General features: G+C 39.8%; 1 protein-coding gene across 1 annotated transcript in view; it reads right to left on the bottom strand.

The window, feature by feature from the left end:
* The window catches only part of KCNH5 (potassium voltage-gated channel subfamily H member 5), a 154462-nt gene that overhangs the window by 79869 nt on the left and 49895 nt on the right, over positions 1-24698 (bottom strand). The window contains exon 7 of the mRNA XM_010712032.3: positions 17971-18400. Coding sequence (XP_010710334.1) covers positions 17971-18400 — 430 coding nt within the window. The remainder of the gene's footprint in view (positions 1-17970; positions 18401-24698) is intronic.

Raw genomic sequence — 24698 nt, 5'->3', positions numbered from 1 at the left:
ATCCAACTGTTGCGACGCTGGTACGCACATAGGGAGCGACTGCATTGCAGACCAGGCCCAATGGGTCTCACTTTTGTTTATAATTGAAACAACCTTAGGCAAAGTGCTTTCACATGGGAAAACACAATTAGACCGATTAATAGAGCCCACACGTGGGGGGGATGGGCTGCACATAAATACCCAGAATGGGAAGAGAAAGATTCGCCTACGATTGAAGGAATGATAAAAGTGCAGCAATTATAAAAACAAAGCATTCAGACATGTGCACCGAGTTTATGTATAAATTCACACCCACCCACACACATTCAATATGCATACAAAGAGAAACGCTGCTTTTTGCTCTCTCCCCCATCATTTCTCACAAAAATACACTGTTTCAGTTCCACAAACTTTTATGACAAAATATTTACTGGAATCATGCAAGCCTTCAATGCTTCATGGGATGCTTTTATCTAAGCACAGCTGTGTTGTTCTTACCAAGCTGTACCTGTGCCTCTAAGGAAATGCTGGATATGGTCTGTACACCTAAGTAACTCTTATGACAAACACTCTGCACATTCAATGCATCCATTTCTTCCAAATCACTCTAAAAGAAGCCTAGGAAAATCAGTACTTTCCTATGTGACATTTCTGCAGTTAAGTGAGACAAATTCTAACCACGGGGACCATCTTTAAAACATTCCGGACCACGCACCACAATTAACACGCTCACTTAAAAGTAACAATGTGCTTTTTTCCAACAACAGAGATTCCAAGTTTATGTCCCCGCCACGATACAGCTTTTTACTAGGAAAGTATGCATCTTGGTGGGTGTTAAATACAAAAACTCCCACAGCACGCTGAGAAACGACAGCCTCAGGTCTGAAAAGAAAATCACATAGCTTTAATTAAAAAGATTATTGCTGAACTGATGAATTATGGATGTACTCTAAGCCCCTTGAGGGAGAGACTTACTTCCCACCTCCACCCAACCCCATCCTTACATGGCATACACAAGTTAAGTATCTGAAACATGAATTAGCATTAAAAACACCAGTGGGACAACACAAAAGCACCGATATTTTTTTCAGGGCACAAACCAAAATGAAGGTCAATTTTGTGCTGACAGGAATGGTCATCTAGTACTATTACCATGATATATCAGAAACTTTCTTGCTTTTTTGAGTTTCTCCTTTTATTAACCATTTAAAGAAAGAGGTTTCTCATTTTGGGCGTTTTAGAAACAGTAGTGCAGCTTTCACTGCCTGGTTTAATCAGTTCTCTGCGATCCCTGGAAAACATTCAGGTTGGACAAAAATCCGCGTTGTATTGCTGCAGTTGGCTCTGAGATGAAGAAAAAAGAAGAAAATATGGGGGGGGGGGGGGGGGGAAGGCAGCAAGATGAAGGTTCAAAGCCATTTTCTCCTGGTTATTCTTCAAGGACTTAAGACCACAAGTTCCCTCGAACTCCTCTCCTGTATGCTCCAGGTGCAGGATTCTCTTTGTCTTTATTCCTTTTCTCCCACAACATTTTTAGGCCAAAAAAAGGAACAGAAAAAAAGGCTTGAAATACAGCATTTCCACCTGACTATTTTGCTTATTTCACTCCACAGAAATTTCACAAGACATAAAACAGAAAAAGCGCCCTGTGTTCTCTGAAGATGTTTCCATTGCAAACAAGCCCCTTCCACAAGTAACCATTCCAGTTTCACCCCAGCTTTAGAATTAACCCAGGTTATTGACATCCCAAACCTATGGCCTTCTTCCTCCATGAGGTCTTGGGGAAAAAAAATGGGCAAAACTAAAAGCAGGAGCAAACAGAATAACTGCTATGAAATGAGATGAAAGTGCTCTTTGAATATATTTTTAAATGTCTGCAATATTCTGTAGTTAAAAGACGTTGTCAATGTAATTCTGTACAAAAAGCTTATTTATCCTACATGTAAACTCAGAGCACTGACCTCCCTAAGGAAAGAAAACACACCCACTGTGGTAATAAATGTTTCAGAAGACATCAGAAAATCTCTTTTTTAGTAGAAGGGAACCAAAATCACCATCAGCCCTCATCCCAGCCAGTTGGAAAAGCGGCAGCAAAATTCCTGATTGTAATTAATTCGAACCTTTTCTAATTTCAGCATGACCCATGCTTACGAATATTTTCATTAACCATCCCATACAACTCAGCGACGTACTTAGCCTAATTAGATGATGAGAATGGTTTTATATCAGGGAGGCTTAATTTGCAGCAAGAATTTCACATGCTATTTCCACAATATGGAATAGCATGAATGACTTCATAATTAACTATCCCCTCATCCCCCCAGAAAAGTATTTCTCTTATAATCCCACATTCTACCACGATGCACAACACAGGCTTCACTTTCGGCATGTACAAATTGATGAGGCCACAAAATGCCTCTGAGTCGACAGGTATTAACCTTCACATCTCAACATCATCAGTACACCTTGGCTCAAGCCAGCCTGGCTTTCATTTTAAAAAGAAAGAAGGAAAAAAAAAAAGAAAAAAAAAAAAAAGAGGGATGCTAAAGGTTTTTCCTGTTTTAATGAAAAGATGCCATGTAAATCAGTCCCCAAGATAACATGCTCCACGTTTAGTCTTCTCACAAAGAGTGAGCAGAAATTAGTATCAGCAAGACGCTGCTGCGTGGTAGGACCTATGGATCCTGCAGGTTTCACTTCACTGTCAGAACAGCAGGAATAAAATAATTCTAGTTGCATGGAAATAAGCAGAAAAATGATGCCAGGATATTATCCAGGGACAACTTAGGTGGCCTTCTTCCAATTATAGCTGCACAATAACTACCTAGCTGGATGCTGGGTCAACAGCATTGTGCTGCTTCAGCAATCTCTTAGGGGGAACATAGGAAAAAGAATGCACTGCCATCATTGTGATAACTGTTTCAAGAAAAACACATACAAGGACAGAGTCCCTGAGGATAACAAAGGGATAATTGTCAAAACATCTTTATCCAACATATCAGATATCCAGAACGCAGAAACATTTTTATGTAAGTCTATTGTTTGATACTTGGTTTTAAAATCAAGGCATGATATCAAAGCCTAAGAAATGGATTTCTCAAAAGCTACCTTTGTCCTCATTTTCTAACACTCTACCAACCAAATTTTCTACCTAGGAGATTAACAGGATTTTTAGTTAGGTGTTTAGAATGAGAAGTGACTATAAAATGAAGGAAAGCAAATATTAAAAACAGAAAACTGATTGTAAAATTTTATTTGAGGCAAGAAATAGTGGTAAGGTAATACTGTTACCACAGATGGCTATTCAGTGGGTTTTTAACCAAAATAAGGATATTCAGTTTGCAGTAAGAAAGGAACTTAAAACGTTATTTGCAGACTGAGCAAATAACCAACATGAGGTTTCACATCCCACTTGAAATTTCCCTCCTTTCCTTGGTTGAATTTGTTTTGGCCTGATATTTTTCAACCTCAAAGTGATTTATTTATGGGAATTTTGAAGAAAAATGTGTTCAGATGTTTTTCTTTTGTTGTGACTGTGCATGAAAAATATACTTTCGTTCATTTCTGGAAGTACATGCAAGAGTAGCAGCAGTTATAGTCAGAAATATAAATGTCATTATGAACCACATTACAATAAAACTTACACACACACTTAAAAAACGTCCTTTCAATGTTAAAAGCATTTCAGTAATACAATTTTTGTTCATCTATGGTTCAACTGAATTTATTATGCTTTTTTCTTAGCTTACTCCAACAGAAACAGGCTGTAGGAACAAGTAAGCAAGGAAGTTTGGTGTGGAAAGCAAAGACAAAGCATGAAATCTTTAAATAAAAATCGAGTCATTTTAAGTGGTCCATTCTTTTCTAGTGGGGGCAAGAGGGATTAGATGTATGTAATATTAACCTACTATTAAGATTTAGCACTTAGAGACATAGTATTCAAAGGTCAGGGAATTTGGAGTAAAGGTTTAATGGTTTATCTTAACCCTGGCCGTTGCTTGGCAGCTTTATGTCACATCTCCTATGAATAATTAATATTTTGGGATTTGGAAAGGGAGCAGTTTGCAACATCATGTGTTGGCTCAAATGGAAAAGGTGTTCAGGATAAAAATATGATGCAAAAGCCCAGATCTCTCTGAAAGGAAATGGGACAAACTCCCCAAAATCTATCAGCGTTTTGAATATGTGGTCCAATGTCCTAAACACTTTCAGCATCTAAAACAGGGCTTCCAAACCTCCTGTAGATTTATAGTAAACAACTGCTATGGTTTTGTCATGTCAGTCATAGTCATTGAAGGTCTCAACATTCTACTAACGCACAGTGACTCTGCCTTTAACCTCCTACTGTAGTAGTATAAAAGATAAGGATGAATTGGGCTGCTGTTATGCTTACATACGTTCATCACATTCTTACCAGAAGCAAGATAATTTCAGCACAATTTTGGCACTAATTTCAGCACAGATCTGTACTGTTTGCATGCACCTTTTCTCTGGTAATCCTGGAACTATTTACCATTGAACATACTGCTTATGGCAAAAACAACTGTCTCCAATCCTACTTCAGAGACAGAATCTCCCAAGGTAAAAGATTATACATTTAAGAATCCGAATCAATTCCGAAGTTCATCTCATTTCTTCCCACCTGCTCTGTTGCTCAGACCCACATGAACTTTTGGCTATCATGAGTTTCCCAAGCACAGGCCATTACACCTGTCAGTGCAGCGTACAGAGCACTGCATTTAGTTCTGCCTTCGCCTGAGCTAAAATTAAAATGCAGATTGGTAAAAATTAAATGCTTCCTGCACTCTTTCAATTTGACCTAGGTCTGAACAGCCCACCAGGTATGTCAGCTGGAGTCCACTACAGAAATTCAGACTAATTCAGCACAGTCAAACTTCCTTATTTTGTGACTCTTGGAACATTTTCTTTTGTTTTTCTGGCTCCCTTTAACCAGGACTGTGGTTTGGTAGGCACTGCACAAAAACACAGAGAGTTCCTGCCCTCAGCTGTTTAACATCTAAACCAATAAATCAGGCATAGCCCCAGAGAGAAAAAAAGAACCACAAAATTTACCAAATGCCAAAGTTCACCATTCCACCAAATGTCAGACTTGGAAATTAAATTAAAGGTTTCACATTCCTAGATGAGAGCCCTAACCTTTTGCTATCTCTACCCAAAAAGCTGTTGTTCCTCTGCTAAATGCTACCAATTAAAAGAGACCACAGCTGACTCTTTTTCCTTTTCATCTATAGATGAAAGCACAGTAGTTAACAACCTCCATGTGCTGCCATTATCCCAATACATGAAGATGCTTTGTTTTTACAGCTCAAACCTGAAAGACTATAAACTATGAGAAAGTCTCATCCATTGCAACACTCTTATTGTAGCAACATAAAAACCATTTAAAATGCCGTGCCACTGCAAAGATGTCTGGGTCATACTGACACAACAACACGCCTTTATCCACAGTATATATTCGGTTACAAATATTTGTGCAGGACGCAAAGGAAGAAAGGAATAAATATCTGGCACAGTGATGAAGAATGTAAGACTCTGTTCCCACTGAATTTGTAATTGCCAACTGTTGTATTTCAGCAAAAACCCTCCTTGTTACTTTCTCAGCTGGCTGAAAATGGATTACAAGGTGAGGAGGCATAACTTCTCTACGGTCTGTTATTTCTTATTATCATCCAGATGGAGCATGGCTATTAGAGCAGCACTAAAGACTGTAATGAACCAAAGTGTTTTAGATTACTAATTCTTCAACAGCATGTTTGTATATCAATAACAGACTGTAAAAACAACAACAACAATCTGACTAATTAGATACATCAAATCTGTTCAACTCTGCATCCAGTCCCTCCTATCCTGTGTCCATGTGGCTGCTCACTACCAATGCAGTTCCTATTAAACTCCTTACAAATCCTCTAATCATCTCTTAAAATACTGCAAATATTTAGAAGCATTTAATGGATTTTCTTGCACACAGGAAGCATTTAACCAAAAACAAATCTATATAAAACATATGAATAATTTTCCAGTTATTCTGTCTGTAATGTAGGGGTGTTTAAATCTCTCCTAAGCTGGCTAGACAGTATTTTACATGGCAAGGCCATCCTATTTAGCACTTAAGTATCTCATTCAGTTGTATTTTCTGATATTCCTGCACTGTTGTTTGTTTTTTGACAGGTTATACAGAAACTTAATTTAAACACATGCTTTCCTGGATTGATCCCTTAGCAGTTGATAGAATACGTAATCCACCTGCAGTGCTGGGCCCCACTATAACAAAAAAACAGGTATATATATTTCTAAAAATGCCAAAGTAGGCTGATGGATCTATGAAGTCACTAGCTTCCTAAAACTGTAATCCTGCACCAAAGCCTGTTAACCTAGCACAGATAATGTACATCTGCTACAATCCCTGAAAAATATCATTATTTTGAAATGAAGACTAATGCTTCAGATAAATCTCTCTAATTCAGCCACAGAAAATGCCATTTAACAGCAAATGCCACCCTTCAGCATCCCAGAACCAGCAGAGCAGCCTCGATGTGGGTGCCTGCTCCTACACAAAGAACAGAAGGGGGATGAGGAGCCTGTCCCACAAGACCTTAGCAGAATCTCGTCTGTGTTTCACTTCCCAGCAGGACCAGCTTTTATACCATGCTAGAACTGAAGCCTCAGTACATCCTTCCACTCAAACAGATGTACAAAGTCTTGCCTTAAGCTTAGGCCTCGCTGCTAAACCAACATGGTGCATGCAGAAAAGGAAGGTCAAGGTTGGCCAAAGTCTTCCAAGGCCTATGACCTTACCATGAGTGCTGCAGGCATCTCATACACCTGTTTCCTAGCTCTCTCCTCTTTCACTTCATTTATATCAATTATGAGCTTTCTTGTTTAACTAAATTTTCATCTGCATATAATCACTTCAGCTTCTTCAATATTTTCTGACACGGCACTAATGCCAACAGCTTTTTCGTACCTTATTGACTTGCTTTGGTCCATTTTTATTTCCTTCCTAATACAGAAAGACTGTGTTTGATTAACTAGAGAGTTACGTTTCCTTCAGGTAAGGTGGACTATCAGTTTGGGCAGGAAATGTCTGCATTAATGAATCACAATGGTAAGTTTCTTCATGCCTTAATTTCTAACTCAAAAACAATGTAATCCATCCATCTGATTCTTGACTTTAAAAATGTTTCTGGTCAGGGAAGAAAAATGGCCAACAAAGCTAGACCTTTCACCATATAAAGCAAAGATAGTGCTCCCATGTCTTTTCCAAACAGGTGAACATTCTAATCTGTGATGTAAGAAATTACTTTCATACACGGAAACTTACTGAGAAGGATGGACGGCCACAGTTTACTATCAGCCTGCATGAATTTTAGGCACTGGCCCTAGAGACCTTCAAATGGGACTTAGGCTCTTAATTCCCTCTCAACCATATTTGGAAGCTCCACCCGTAAACCTTACATGCTGAAAATGTTCCCTTCATTATGGCTTGCAGCCAGAAAAACACTTAAAGGTAAGCTCGCATTAAGCAGTAATGAGGTCAGTGGGACTATTCATGTGGTTAAAACACATCACGTGTTTAAGGTCCCAGTTCAGGAAAGCACTGAAAGACCTGACTGAATGTTTTCATAAAACGGGTGAGGATTCATCACAACTTGCTTTGCCTTCCTCAGCTTTAACCTAATCCTATTCATTCAGGTACGAGGCAAGAAAGATGAGACTTAAAGGGTGCAATAACCCATCCTAAGTTTGACCATGTGAAGATTGATGGTGCTTTCAGGCTGTTCAATTTTGCCAGTACAGATGGTGAATTACAGCTTTGCCCAGCCACTACAGTTACCATTGCCATATGCACACACAAACATGCACTTTCAAGAGACAGTGATATAACTGCTACTTTCAGTGCTCAAGCTTTGAGAAAGTTCCACTATAAGAGGTTTCAACCTCAAAACTGATAATCTTCAATTGAGGAAAAACTGATACAGAGGGCAACAAGATGCTATTTCTACAGAGTTAAGCTTTTTCCTGCAGAAGAATTCAGCCTAGAACATCTCTAACTATCACAGCATCGTGTAGAAATCACTGTCAGATGTTTATGATTGCCTTTCCACCAATTTAATCTTATTTCAATAGAACTTTGAAATACATTTCAATTTCATAACAATTTAGAAGATACTACATATTCTGTTCTACTAGAAAATATTGTTAACAAATAGACAATAAAAAAACCATAATAAGACAAAAAAATACCAATCTTTCACCTCAACTATTAAAAAATATAGTTATCTGTTATTCTTCATTTTACCTGCTTACTTAGTTTCCTATGGAAAAAGAGACAGATTGCTAAAAATGGGAAAATTGCCCCTGATTTTCTCAATCTTTAGGAAAGTATGAGTTTCCTACCATTTTTCTCCAAATACAAAAAAGTTGTGGGGGGAAAAAAAAAAAAGGAATAAAGATAGGAAAAAAGGAGGGGAAAAATAAAATGACCAGCTCAAAGTGATGCCTTCCAAAATTGTTAAAGAATATGTACACTGCCACATAGCAGGAAAAAAAGGAAAAAAGCCCACTGAAACTTTCTTTTAGTGCTGGATGCCCTCATTCCCATTTCAGTGCCTCTCAGGTTACAACAGCATTTCCAGAGGCAGCAGAACGTGCTGCACATGCACACATTCGTTGCAGTTGAAGTAAGCAGGCAATACAGTATGAAGTGCAAATACAAAGTCATGGATGACAAAACATCAGTAAATGTTACAGGATGGTCAACTACCTAGAGAAAGTGAACTCTACTTGTTGTGCCCTGCCTAACACACAGCAGGGATTTTCAGCTGTATGTAATTCTTACTGCAGAATCACAGGGATGCTGGGTTGGAAGGTCTTCAAAGGATTGCTCAATTTAACTGCCATACTGAGGCACGAGCAAAGCTACCTTCAGCGAGCCTGAAAGATACTTGCCAAGGAAATGGAGTCTACCAAATCCAGTGGTAACTTTACTCAGGATCTGAAACATCACAATCTGCCCTATTTCCAAAATTGTACTTGCTTTCCCTTCTAACTGATCTAAACGCCCCTCAGAAAACCCAGGATCAACCACTTTTCCTTTTCAAGCATGCTATTCCCAGGGTAGAAGTCAATCTTCATGTTCCCCCTCCAACTTCCATCAGCTTAAAACAAGTAAATCAGTTCTCATGAGATCCTGTCTTGCAAGAGACTTTTATTGATCTCCTCTATCCCCAGATGGTCTCCACTTTTCTTAAAACCTTCTGTCAAAATCCATGTCTTCCCAGCCCTAATCCCAGGATAATAAACACCTCCCCTTTCTCTTGCCTATCACAATGCTCCTGATGCTTCCCAGAGGGAGACTGTGGCCTGGAGCTGCACTATGCTCAGCCTGCAGTTGCCTCTCCCTCACCCCCTCCTTTATCCTCTCCAACCTCAAAGCAGCAGAGTCAGCTGTTCCCTGTGTTGCACTTACACATTTGGTTTGTCCTCCATATACACAGAGTATTGCAATTGCCTTTACTGACACTCACCATGGTGATTTTGGGATGCCTTTCCAATTTATCAGGGTCACTGTGGATTCAGATGCTGTCTTCTCAGTCATTTTGCAACTCTTTAACTCTCCTGATGTAGTCTCTCTTTCTGCCACTCAAAACTGCTAATGAAAATGCTGAGCAAAATCACACGTGGGGCAAAGACATCCCCAACAACTCCTTCCAGGTTTGACAGTGAAGCCCTTGATTACGTTATGAGAAAGCTTTTTCAATCAGTGTGGTTGACTTGGCTAAGACAGTGTTTAGATCATCTTTCACTCATTTGCTGAGACTGCCATGCAAAAAAGTGTCAGAAGCCTCTTAAAATGTTCAGATACATCAATCTACTAGATCTCTCTTATTCACCAGACAGTTATCTCGTCAAAGAAATCAGATAAACTTGCCATGAACTCTTCGTGACAAATCCATGCTGGCTGCTGGCCAGCCAACTATTTTTAATCATTCATGACCGAAATATTCCTGCTGAAGCATAGAAAGATTATTTTTTTTTGACTCAGCATGGCAGATGCCCAGGGGACAGGAGCCATTTTGGATGCTATCCTGCCCTTTCTCCAAACCAAAGCAAAAGGAGTAAGCATCTTTAAGGAAGAACTTCAGTCATACTCCCACATAGGGGACACTTCATTTTTTTTTCTGATTCTTGCAGAAAAAAGCTGCAGGAAACAATGAACAGAAAGATGTGCAGGCTCAGCCTCCAGTGCTCTCAGTGTTTTCAAGAAAAAACATCATGTGCTACTGCAGACTACAAAAATGAAGCAATGAGAAGCCAAGAACTAATATCTGTCATAGTTTATACAATTACCTGACATCTCTTAGTACCACCAAATCACAGTACCTCAAGCAGCAGCACAATAATGACACATCCCAGAGATCTGGACTTTTCATTTTTCTTGGGCAAAAGAAAAGAAGAGCTTTTTCAGCCTCCCTGAACACACAATTATGTCACTTTTTTTTTCACTTCTGAAATTCAGCCCAAGGAAATCTGGGCGAGGACATCCCTTGACTGAGATGAAGAAATAATTGTATTTTGAAGTCTGATTTACTGACATGATTCAATTTTTCTGTATTAGGACATTCCCTGAAACAACTCGTCTCCTCATTCAGAAGCTTAACCACTTCTGTACCCTCTGGTTCATAAATGATAGGTCCTGACTGCAACTTAAACTGGGCCAATATCAAAGAGGTTCAACTGCAAACACACTTGGTGTTTGAGTACTGAATCAGGCAGGATCTGCTTGGATGACTGGCCTGAGCCCTTCCATCTGTGCATATTGCAGAGAACATTTATACAGTTTTCCTTTGCAAGCACCAACTCCACGCAGATACTGCTGCTGTGAGCATACAAAATTATGTCCTGCAGTTTTCCAAGGATCTCCATGTGAACACAAGTTTAGATTTGGCTTTTTGAAACTTAAAACACAATCTCTCCAGTCTCTTCCATCCACATGGTATAATACTTTAGTGCCTATCTTCTATCTAGGATTTGTTTACCCATATAGCGTGATGCACCATGAAACTGTGCCGTGTTATGATCTAGTTGGATGTATTTGCTGATCCAGTTGGATTACCTGAAACTTCCTGCTTCCTGAAAAATACAGATCCCAGATGAGTAATCTGGGACAATCTGCTAATCCCCGTGGGACAATCTCAGGTAATTGCTTGCACCATGTGAGAACAAAAATACTGTGAAAGGTGGAGTCTCCACAATTAAGAATTTAATTTATGTAATAGCATTTTTCAGTTGTTTTAAATAACATAGTTCAATAGCACTAAACATTTCTTCAGTCTTACCTCCCCCACTCATTGCAACTTCTCTCCTGATACCATAAATTCATTTAAACATATCAAGCCAATGATAATAAAAGTAAAGCTTATATAAACACACGCTAGATATAACCTAGCAAAAATTCCCATAAAGCCTCCCAAGGAGGCTGTTCTACAGTTTTAAAACTGTTTATATAAAAAACATATTTTTGCCATAATCTAGATAACTGAATATCTGAAAATCTATGGCACGTCTGAGTTAAAACAAAACAAGGCACATATGCCCTCCATGGTGCTTCTGCCAATTAATCTTATTGCATTTACCATAATATAACTCTTTGACTGATCTGAAACAGCAAACATTAATTTACTAAATCATGGAATCACTTGAGTTGCAAAGGATGTTTAAATGGCAACAAGTCCAACTTCCCTGCAATGAACAGGGACACCTACACCTCTACCAACAGCTCAGAGCCCCATCCAGATTGACCTTGAATGTCTTCATAGACAGGGCATCCACCATCTCTCTGGGCAGCCTGTGCCAGTCCTGCCTTTATCCCAGTGTCCTTTTTGTATCACTGTCTTAGTTGCACAGAAAGCTTTACCCCTGGCCTTGTAAGTGACTCACAGGCTTTTGAAAAGCTTTCTTTGAGCTCTGAAATACCAAGATATGCTCTCTTCCAAGACACAGGTTAATGGAGATGCTGACATTTCTACCAGTTGGATAGTGGTGACGAGGTTAAATGCCAGCCTGTCCAGATCAAGACAAATAGAAACACACCTAAATAAGCCTTTCTGAGAAAATCTCTGGCCCTCAGTCTTAATGAGGAGTTGGGAGAGAACTCCTTTGCTGCCAAGGAACCTGTTATGTTGTATTTTATAGAGTTCTCAGTAGCACAGTATTAGATGCAAATATACAACACTATCATCTGCTTAAAACCACCTAATGTCAAGTACATCTTTACTGCAAGGCAATCTCCACATCAACACCTCCTCCTCCATTAGCCCTACATCTCTTAGAAGGCCAATTAGAAACCAATTATTTCCCCTAGATAAATTCCACATTCTCTAAATAAAATGTTCTGTCTTTGAGCTGTTAGTGATTAATGTAGTTGAGTCCATGCCTTCCTGAGTGGATCTATGTTTTTAAAGAAAGAGAGGGAAGAAGTTGCACACAGAAGATCTCCTCATTTGGGAGCATCCTCATGCCTTCCTCTTAGTGAGCCTTGATAATGCAAATAGAGCCAGCTAGCAGGACCATGCTGTTGTTCAAATAGATGTTTCCCCTCACTGGCTCAAAGAAAGGCAATGAAGCTGTGAGGGATCTGGGAGCAGCTGAGGGAACTGGAATTGTTCAGTCTGGAGAAGAAGAGGCTCAGGGGAGATCTTATCACTCTCTTCAACTTCCCAAAAGGAGGGTGCGGCGAAGTGGGACTCAGTCCCTTCTCCTAGGTAACAATGACAGGATGAGAGGGAATGGCCCTAAGTTTCACCAGAGGAGATTCAATTTGGATATTAGGAAAAATCTTCTCAAAAGAGTGATGAGGTACTGGAACAGACTGCCCAGAGAGGAGGTAGAGTCACCATCCCTGGAGCTGCTGAAGAAAAGGACAGATGTGGGACTGAGAGACATGGTTAGTGGGCACGGTGGGGGTGGGTTAACAGTTGGACTAGATTATCTTAGTGGTCTCTTCCCACCTTAATGATTCTGTGATTTCAAGACACTGTGAGGAGCAGCTCAAAAACTGACACACGTCCTCTGCTTCCAAAGAGGTCAGCTTCTCTGGCAGCTCCTAGGCACATCCACCCCATGTCCCACATTCCTGCAGAAGAAAATGCACTTGTACAGCACTGACCCTGGAAGATTTCTCTTAGAGCAGGGCTGGATTTGGTTTATGGTTAAACACTTGAGCCAATGAATTCCTACAGATAGAAAGCCCTTCTACGTTACTATCTGCTGTGTGAAATATGATTTAATCTACGCTACTGGTAGCGATTTTTGCTAGAAGGTACCGTCTTACACACACACTTTTCCTCAGGATCAGAAATTGAATCCTATGGACCCTTGGGAATGCTTGCCTGGAAGTCTGCCAGACAAGTGCTTTCCTACAATTACACACTGTGGTGTCAGTGCGTGGGTTCAGCCACCACTTAACAAATTTACTAGATAAACCTCTGTGATTCATACCAACAGTGCTCAAGTGGCTAACTGCCATGTACTGGCAGGGAGCTGACTAATGTTACTCGAACAATGAAAGAACTCACTTGAATAATGAGTTGGGTTTTGGCAAATTGATGCAGAGATGACTGACAGTCTGTGTCTCTGCTCCAAAACAAGAGCTGAGCAACAGCAAAAGGGTGCGACAGGCAGCCAACAGCTTGGTACAGGAAGGTCTTACAACTACAGGTGCACCTATTCTCAACAGAAAGGAGCATGTCCTGCTCTCTCCATTTAGTACAATCGAAAGAGTAGAGCAGGGTCTCTAGAGGATATCACTCACGCTTTCCTTCAACAGCTACCCCTGAACAATAACAACTTGGGGTCAAAGCTACAGCAATCACATCTGTTTTCTTTCCTAATATGCAAACTGTCATCTCAGGTACTTTTAAGATGAAAACAAGAAGTCAGCATTTCGTGCCATGAAATTAGCAGCTCAGTTTTGAAAAGTGCTGTCCAGAAATTACTCCAATAGCTGGCAGGAAGGACCAATTTTCCAGACAAGGTATCCTATACAAATTCAGTAGCAAGTTTTGCTCATACATAAAACTCACTTGGGTTAACAAATTTGTCTTTGCTATGATTTAAATCCAGTCAGTGAGAAAGAATAACTTGGCCCAAACCATTTCCCCATAAATCTGAAAGCAAACAGAAGCCAAAGCTAGATATGCATGTAAGACATCTAACTGCCTCCCTAAAGCAAGAACAACAAAGCATCATTCCTGAGTTATTCTGGAGATGGAAGAATGACTAAGAGTTTTTTCTGGGATATTCATATTCTGAGAAACAGTGAAATATTCAATGTTCATCAATGCTTTTGCCTTGGATATCATTCCAATCTTCCCTTGCAGTGGGAATAATCACAGCACTTCCATCACTACAGAGTGGAACATACTAAATTTCTGTTAATGAAATATGCAACCAGTTGGGCAATCCAGCTGGATAAATAAACTCATGTAAGTGCCATATTTCTGGGGCTACAGAGGCCATGCAATCTGCACAGTATTCAGAACCATTTCACTGCAGTTTTGCATGAGGTCAGAGCCAAGTTGATTGCTCCAGGTTACACAACAACTGCACAGAGGGGTAACAGAGACCTTTGCAGATGCAAGCTGGAAATTTGACCACTTTTCTCCCACTATAAGCACAAGAGGGAAGAATGTACACAGCTGCAACAGAGCCCTACAGCTTTGATATTCAGTGGTCTACAAATAAAAAGTTTCTTTTTGGCTTTTTCCATAATACTGTGGGTTTTTTGGTGATAGTTTTACATCCACATCTGTGGCTGTGCTACAGAAACCCAGAACTTGCCTGTGGACAGAGCTAAAGCAAAGTGCAACAGAAGAGATTGAGCTGATTGCTAAAGATGCGAGTATGAACTGACAGAAGCCAACAGGAAAGGTCCTTCCAGAATGATAAATGATTCCTAGTCCATTCAAAGGATCTGATGGAGGTACTTAGCTCCTCTGTGCTGCACAGCAGACAGGATAAAATGACCTATATCAACACAAAGGGAGCTGAGTCAGGCTCTCAATGCATATTCAGCAACTGTAAGCAACAGATGCAGAACAGGTATTTAAACAGCAAACCTCGGACAAATCTGGCAGCCTCTTCACAGGATGCTTTGTTTGCTATTTTTAGCTTTTCAAAGTGTCAAAAAGCAGCAGAAAAAATAATGCTGTATAGCCCTCCACACCAAGAAACAGCAAGTGGGGTGAAAAGAACTCCGAAGTAAGCTCCACCAAATGAGGTTATGTTATTCAAAGCCCTTCTTTCCTGTAAGACACAAGGCGATGTATCACAGTCTAAATATCCCACTTAGTTCTGTCCTCAATGAACAACCGAGTGACAAAACACTGATAAAACAGAAAACCACCCACATTCATCTGGGTTTCCACCACCACCATCCCACATCACGAAATGCTTTATCAGCAGCTACAGTATCTTAATTTGGCTCTTCTGAACAAGCATCCCAGTGTGCAGTCCTGCCCACCAGAAGGATTTACAAATCTCTCCAGAACCTCCTCCAACATCCCGATAATTTTGCTGGCATGAGTAAGAAACTTCTGGCATGCAGAACAAGCCACTGCCAGCTGACAACGCAGCAAAGAATTTCTTTCATATCTGAAGTTTGCATGAGTAGGCAGCTGGGACTGTGATGAATTACTATCTCTGATTCCAGCACTAAGTATAAGACATTTATTTGGCAGGGCCTGTTAGGAAAGATGTCGCCAATATCAACTACTGGTATTAGCAAACTTCTTCAGGAAAGCTACCAATGGTGTTCGCAGTCTGCTTACAACTGGAGTTAGTACAGCATTTTTTCACTGATTGAACGTTAATTGAACTCTGCACTGTTTCCAAAGAAAAATGGAAACATTTTGTTTTGAAAACAACTCAAATTAATTACTTTCAGTTCTTATTTATTCTTATTCTTGGAGCCAAAGCCTCCTTCCAATAAACCTGGACACTTCGCCTGAGAAACAACGTTCTCCATCAGTTATTTACTGTGCTTTTCTGCCCTAGTTTGATGTTATACTGACATGTTTTCAGCAGCTAGCACTACAAAGCCTGTTTACACAATCCTGCACATCTGACTTCTCTGCACAAATATTCCAAGGTCAAAGCCTTTGTCTGGTATCTATTTGGAAACCGACTTATTTTCTAACCAGAATTCAACCAATCAAGCAGTTCCTTTAGAATACAGGAGCAGTCATCACAGTGCGATGTATTAACTGAAAATCACCAAATATTCACTGATGTGGTTATAAAAGATTCAACCATTTGATCATCAAACTTAGCCTAGTGGGGGGTATCAATGCCCATGGCAGCAGGCTGTGACTACAGAATCTTTAAGGTCCCTTCCCAAGCAAATCATTCTGTGATTCTGATCCTATTCTATATCTTTGGCTTGTGCTTCAGAGATGAAAGACATGCAGCACAACCCAGGAAGAGCAAATACAAAGCAGGTTACAAGCTCCATTTAATTTCACTTATTGAGGCTATGTAATTATTTTGTTATTATTATAACCACTATTATTATCTATTATGTTATTATGGTTCTCACCTCATCCTAAATCATTTACCACTGCTATTGGGACACTCCTCTTCAGGGCAACAGAAGTCCCTCCGAAAGCCAAGGAAAGTAATTGTTACTGCATTTAAAACATTCTAAATCCACTGCATTATCCAAAGCCTCAGTCCTCTGTGAATACCACCCAGCAGCTTCAACAAACAGCTAATCAGCACCTATAGATTTTCCATAGCCCAGCTGCAACGGCTCATTAATGATCTAGCTTGGGGATTTGTTTTTTGTGGACTTTGTAATGTTTTGAAGCACGTCAAACCATCATTTAAAGATTCTGTTGAGAATAAATTTAATTGCACCACACTTCAACCAGAGTCATATAATCACAACCCTGTTTTTAAATAAGCATTTTAAAATATCCAAATAAATAGCTTTAATCTTCTGAAGATCTAGAAAGACTTTAGCTAGGAAACTTACTTTTTAAAGTTCAATACATCTCTGGGATGAGCTCAAAGTGTTAGCAGAGATAATTATCAGAGAGATTATGCAGATCTTATTTTCAAAAGGTTTTGTTTGTTCTTTTGTTACATAATTGCTTAGTGTTCGTTTGGAACTTAGAAAATAGAAAGCACCAGTGAAATACCAAGCATTATTTATTTAACAGAAAAATAATTTTGCCAAACAGCATTAACATTTTCAGCATCCTTTGCTGTATTTCAAAACGTCTCGTTAACCTGGAGAGCTGCTCAGTCATCTAACTTTGGCAGCATTGCAAATAGGAAATGTGCTTTATCACTATTGTTTTTAAAGTATTTCAGAAGAGAAACAGCAGGAAGCAAAGGTACACTGTAATATTTTGTGAGTTCCTTCATTTCCAACCTTGCTGGTGACGAAGGCCGTCACACTTATGAGACTGTTGAAAGTCAACCTGTTGGCCTTGTAAGTCAAGCCACTGCAATAGAGTACGCAATCACCACAGAATCACTGAATGTTTAGAGAACTGGATAAACCCTCTTTAAGTGTTTCCAAGCCTGCCCAAACTTACAAGCAAAACTCAATCAGGCTGTGTGGATTAGAGTATACAATCCAACTTTTGACCAAATTTCAGTCAAGGTCTTTTAAATGTAATAGAAACCATCTTTAAAGTATAAAAAAGAGGACATTAATTCAATACATAATTATCACTGGACACACTTATGGACCTACTATACTTATTCTTGCAAACAAGTTAAAAAGCTACATAGCTTTAACTTCTATTTGCAACTATGAATTCAAGTTCATTTAATGATTATTTACAGGGACTTCAGTTTCTCCATGATGTCAAAAAGCTTACTGCAAATATTCTATGCAATCACCTCACTGCGTATGCAATCACCTTTGGCTTAAACACAGTAAAAGCAAATTCTACTTACAGCCAACCATCATCATGGCCACTGAAAAAATCTTCTCTCCATCAGTGGTTGGTGCTATGTTTCCAAATCCTATCGTTGTAAGGCTTGTCATGGTAAAGTAGAGAGAGGATATGTACAAGGAGTCTTTACTGGGTCCTCCTTCCCACTGCCCTGAGCCAGTGGTGTTGTATCGATATGGTGTCCCAATACTCAGTGCCAACTGGTAGAGCCAGCTATCTGTTTTGATTGTGTTAGTGACTTCGTCTATAACTTCATAGTCTCCGATGCTGTACCATATGCAGGCTAGCCAGTGGGCCACCAGTCCAAACACACACACCAGCAGTACCAGTACAGCAGCACCATATTCCAAATAATGGTCCAACTTTCTGGCAACTCGACCAAGTCGGAGAAGACGCACCACTTTTAGTGAACTGAAGAGGCTACTGATCCCCTACAAAAGAAAAAAGATTATTATTTCACCAGAAGCATCCTGCTGGTTAACAAAGAAAGCTATACAGTAATTCCTGCAGCTGTTTGAAACCTTTCTGTACAATTTCTAGTGCCTTGGATGAGAGATGACAAGACACAGTACTTTTGTCCTCAGCAGGGTATATTAAGTTTGGCACCGGATAGCTGTTTAAGTTACTTAGTTCAAACTTAAATCTTTCAAAGTAACAAAAGAATCCTGTGAAATCCAAAGTGAGAAATGGCATGTTCGTTACAACACGGATGAATTTTTGCCAACTTGAAGTAAATGGTACATTTTGCTTTGACCTCCAAAGTCAAACATGGTGGAGGAGAAGTCACAGATTGAAGTACACCATTCAGGGAGGCTTTCCTCCAAACTTCCCAGAAAACAACAGCAATACATTAAAACCAAGGAAGGGGGATTGCCACTCTGGCCAAAGTGGTGCGGCCCATCTGCCTCAACAATCTGCAGCATTACCAGATGCACAAGAGAAACATCAGAAAGTAAATGTAATTACTTTTAAAAATAATATAGAAATCCGCCCATTGCTTTTGCATCCATCAGACAGTAGCTGTCTAACTTCCTTTGGTCCAACACTCTCCATCTCATAGTATACTTTATTACAGCTAATGTAACTGCCAATTTTGTTATTTGCAAGTATATCTCATTGACCGAACACAGACCTAAAAACTGTGTGGGCACATCACCTCTCCGAAGTGAGGGCAATATGGACCACAGAGCACTGGCAAGAAAGCTGCATGCCTTTGCACACAGGGTTAATTTCTCTGCATATCAACAGATATTGCAGATGCTTTCCTAAAGCAAGAATTTGAGTAGGTTTTTTTTATCAGGCAAGATAAATGAAGTACAAATAAGTGGAAGCACAAATATTTATGGAACAGAAGCACAGGGACAATCAAAAAGTTGATGGAAATGTCTGAGAGGGAACAACAAGAAATGTATTTGTTCTACGTACACACACAGTTGGCAATGTATTTTAACAGAGTTTATAGATGCAGAAAGAAGAAAAACATGTTCCTGATCTATTGCAATCCCATGAAATGCCTAACGTGTGCATTAAATTAATTAGTGATTTAAAATAGAAGCTTTGCAAAAGAAGGTTTCTAATATAAAACATTAAATTAAATGTCTCCAGATTCTGAAAGTCGAAATTAAGACATAGAAAGCAATGAGGCAAACATTCCTAGTTACCGTGCCAAGATTAAATTGCCCTTTTCTATGCATCATTATTAAATCAGTCTAGTCAAAACACTGACTAATTATATTATCAAACAGTAAAAAACTTCACTTTCTGGAGTTTTCCATACGAGAATCTTCCCCCTTTTGCATCTCTGTTTCTTCGCACAATTAACATTTGAAGGGTGAAATGCAACTGATATTTCTATATGTAATCTGTTCAACAAAGTTCTTGTATGCTTTTCAAATCCTGTTGGAATTTGTTTCATATCTCCAAATCCTTAATAAATTGAAGTTCTTTATTTGCATTCAAGCTCACATGATGACTAATATCACAGAGGGAAGTGGAATTTTCCCTACTTGACTTCTGTATTTTGCATTTACGCAAGATACAGGTCTGGTTTATCACTCTTATTTTCATCTAAACATCTACCTATTAATTGATTTGGGATATATATCTTTGAGCCACTTGTGCAGTAATCTGGGAAGTTCTTCAAAGAGTTTGTTATGCAATGGATTGGTTTCAGTGGAATACTGAATGAGTCAGAAACACTATCACAGAATCACAATAAATCACATTATCTAATGTAAAAATAATAAAATAAAAAAAAAAGAGATATACATTATTTCCATTTTCACTGTTCATTAGCAGGAGTATAGCTAAGGAGCTAGAGATCTGAAATCTGAACTTGAAATCCATTTTTTGCACACAGTAGTTTACATTTGTCCCAGCAACGCTGCACTTACTACCATACAATCCAAATCTAAGAGTCAGTCCCTGACCAGAAATCCATCCTCCATCTATATTACATCTTCTTTCCCTAAATTACGTGGGCCCTTTAGCAGTAGTACAACTAATGTAACAATATAGCGTTCATGTCAGAGCCTGGAAGAAAGTCTGTGCTGCAACTTCTTTTTTCCTAAAAGCAAAGATAACAATCATGTATAAAACAAAGAGAAATGTTTTGTTTCAGCTGGCATTCTAATGTATTCTTTCTAAAGAGTAATTGAATGAATCTTACTCAGAAGTCCTATAAGTCTTCAGGCCTGCTCAGTCTAACACACTGCTCTATGGAAAAATAATCAGATATATTTACTGAGAGGTCACATTTCATGTCTAATTTTGCAAAATACAGAGACAGTGTCAGGAACCTTAGAAGTGTATTCCATAAAACACTAGCTAGGAAAGAGCAATTTGACACATACTAAATGAACATGTGACTTTATTGCACTGTTAAGCACTGGGTACTTAAAGGTGGAAGAGGAACCTTTATACTTCTACTACCTCTTGACAATATTGGCCCAACTCTTAATACATAAAGCTCTGCCCAAGATACAGCAGCACTCTGTTTGCTGAAAATTATACTAAAAACTGCCTTGAATCAAGCCCGAGCTATTACAGATTTTGGTGTTTTAATTCAGCTGATTACTTGCTGCCTTTTATTTCATTTTTTCTTTTAACTCCATTTATGCTCCATAGCAAATGTTTCAAAACCCTCTCTATTAAAGAATGGGCACCTGCTCTAACTGAAGTAACCTCAGCACTCATGGAACAGAGAGGTGATCAGAAACCTTAAACGGAGCATAAAATCCAGTTTGGTGCTAGCATCATTTAAGTAATGCATGCTTTTGATAATGAAAATCCTGCCTTCTGAGAGGGGTGTGTGCTGTTCTACTCCCATATTTGGTTATTTGGGAGCAATAATCCTTAGTATCTGTTGCTCTGTGTTTCTTTGACTGAGAATATCTCATGGCATAAACTATCCAACCCCGTCCTTAGAGGTTTTGGCCAATGTTTATGACCATATCTTCATCAGAAGAGGACATTCATTCAGATTGCTCTTCTTCATCATCTCGGTCAGAGAAATCTTCTAACAGGAAAACCACCTATTCCAGAACTGCATTCTGTTTTTCAAGTTTGGAACCCGAAGTCCCAAATCAAATCAGCTTAGGAGTGTGAGTCATACACCACCACTGCAACTGCAGAGAATTTCCCCGTGATTTCTGAGGCCACTCAATCAGGAGAGTAGCTGTGAACCAGCAGTTTTTGCACTGCCATTTCTATTTAGTGAATAGTAGAAGCCACCACCACAGAGGAAGCTGACAATGTCAAATTTATCCAGAAGGACATTTCTGGGGAAAAGACATTCAACTTCAGAATTAAATTAAATCCATTCATGAATAAACAAATCAGAGTTTATTGACTTAAGCATCTTGCAAAATCTGTTTTCTCAATTTTTCTTATATGCTGAGAAAATTAATTCAGTTTGATAGTGGGGGGATATCGCTCTGAAATGCAGAGGGGACCATTCCTTCCTGTTAAAGCTACCTGAACTTCCTCATTTCAGATCCTAACATTATCAAACTTCAGTCTTCAATAAGAAAAGAAGCCTCTAAGCTGCATGTCTGCTTCCGGCTAAATTTTTCTGACCAAAGGCTGAGCAAGATCTTTTTTGCAATTGCAATACAGCCAGCAGGAACAGACCTTTGGACCCCGGGCCAGAAGTGGGAGCTAAGCTCTCCCACACGTAATGAATCCCTGATAAGCCAGGCAGCAGGAAGAATGAAGCTTTCAAAGTCACATTACATAGGGGTCAAGAGTCAGACATGCAAGAGGATAAAGGGAACATAGTCACCAAAGGAAAATGCAGGTTAACAAGTGCAGGAAATAATTCATGTTGGTGTTAGCACCGGAGATGTCCTCTCCTCAGCTGGAAAACACAAGAGGAGGGTCTGCTGTACACAAAAGGAGCAATTCTAAGAATAGCAGAGCTGCATCTTTGTAAAACACATAAAAGATTTAAACAGCTGGTTACTTGCTAATCTAATAAGTCTTTTCTGCAGTAGGAAATTACTGCATAAATGTTTTAAAACGTAAAATAAAGGCATAAGGAGCCATTTTCTACTATCTAAATTCTCTAAAATATGCTCAAGCCACAAAATTAAATCCCAGTACATACAGTGAAATAGTACATTTGTGCTTTTTTTTTTTTTTTTTTCTGTTAGGGAATGATGTGTTTTTTTTACTCTGGGCACTTTTTTGATTAGATTTCACTCCATGATTTTTTGTTTATACGTTGTTAGCTGCAGGCATATATGCCACAGCAACGAAAAAAAAAAAAAAAAAAAAGAGAGAGAAAAAAACATGCAAATTAAATGTGTTCCAACACTTACATCCTTCTGGCTCTGAAAATGGGGATTGGTACTGCACCATTTAACACACAGTACTGCCTTCAGATGAGGCTAGAGGAAAACAAGGAAAACTTTTCTCCACATCCTGATCTTCAGTGGTTTTGAAGAATTTATGGAGTCACTAAGAATCAGAACTGAGGACCTTTCTGTGAACCATTTTAGGGCATCTCACCGCAGTCAAGAAAGTGATTGCAGCATGTGTGGACTTTCTTAAACTAAATTTTAGCTTAATAAACTTATAGTTGCTAGATCCAAAGCAATGACAGCAACCTGCATTCATAAAACATAACCCAGGATTCTTCATCACAGAATGGCCAGGGTTGGAAAGGACCTGAAGGATCATGAATCTCCAACCCCCTGCCACACGCAGGGCCACCAACCTCCCCATTTAATACCAGACCAGGCTGCCCAGGGCCCCATCCAATCTGGCCTTGAACACCTCCAGGGACAGGGCATCCACAACCTCTCTGGGCAGCTGTTCCAGCACCTCACCACTCTCTCTGTAAAGAACTTCCCTCTGACATCCATTCTAAATCTTCCCTCCTTCAACTTAAAATATTTCCCCTTCTCCTGCAGTTATCTACCCTTTCAAAGAGTTGATTCCCCTCCTGTTTATAGGCTCCCTTTAGCTACTGAAAGGCAGCAATGAGATCATCCCCCGGCTCCCTCAGCCTGTCTTCATAGGGGAGGTGCTCCAGCCCCCAATCACCTTTGTGGCCCTCCTCTGCCAACAGCTCCCTGTCTTTCTTGTACTGGGGGCTCCAGACCTGGACTCTGTACTCCAGATGGGGCCTCACAAGAGCAGAGTAGAGAGGGATAATCACCTCCCTGTCCCTGCTGGCCACCCCTCTTCTGATGAAACCCAGGATACCATTTGCTTTCTGAGCTTCAAGAGCACACTGCTGGCTCACATTAAGCTCTCCAACCATCAAGACCCCCAGGTCCTTCTCCACAGGTTGCTCTCAAGGACTGCTCCTTCCAGTCTGTGTGGATGTCTGGGATTCCTCCAGCCCAAGTGCAAAACCTTGCACTTTGTTGTGCTGAACCTCATTAGGTTCACCCAGGCCCACCTTTCAAACCTGCTGACGTCCTTCTGAATGGCATCCCTTCCTTCCACTGTGTCAACCACACCACTCAGATTTGTGTCATCAGCAAACTCGCTGAGAGTGCACTTGATTCTGTCATCAATGTCATAGATAAAGATGTTAAAGAACACCGGTCCCAAGACAGACCCCTGGGGGACGCCGCTCATTACTGGTTATCTCCATGCAAGAGCAAAATGGTTTCATGCAGGCTGAGCTGAGGCACACAAGCCCCAGTTACACCATGACTGAGCTCTAAGCAGCCTCCTGGGGTGGGGTTCAGCTCTCACAATGCTGCAGCCCTATAGCAAGCCACCTGATCTATGTGAATTAGCCAGTTTTCCCCCCCCGGAGCATGAAGAGAGGAGCATGTCAGGGAGAGGTTTTCAGGCAGCAGTGGGATGAGTCATTTCCTGGAGCCGTCTCTCCCCCCTCACTGAATGCAAAGAGGCTGAAGGCTATCGCTTACACAGCTTACAGAAGGGAAATTAAACCCATCCTTAGAAATCTGGATAGTCCAGATTTGAGCAGCATCCAAACCTGTATTATGTTATTACAGAGACAGATATTACAGAGCACTGTCTCACAATGTGACTTAATTTTCTCAATATGAGTTTGGAGAATAAACGTTATTAATAACAGTAGGACAAGATTTTCTGCAGATGCAATAGCATGCTTATTTCTTCACTGAACAGCCAATTACTCCACAGAAAGTAATGCTATACTACATTTTGTTCTGATAGGAATTTGCAGAAGTCCCCATTGACTCGAAAAGGAATTGAACGGGTTCACAAAAAATGAACTATCTC

Source organism: Meleagris gallopavo, chromosome 5 (genome assembly GCF_905368555.1).
Source record: "Meleagris gallopavo chromosome 5, MGAL_WU_HG_1.1, whole genome shotgun sequence".
NCBI classification, from domain to species: domain Eukaryota; kingdom Metazoa; phylum Chordata; class Aves; order Galliformes; family Phasianidae; genus Meleagris; species Meleagris gallopavo.
The sequence above is the reverse complement of the archived record's forward strand: the minus strand, read 5'-3'. Positions and strand labels throughout refer to the sequence as shown.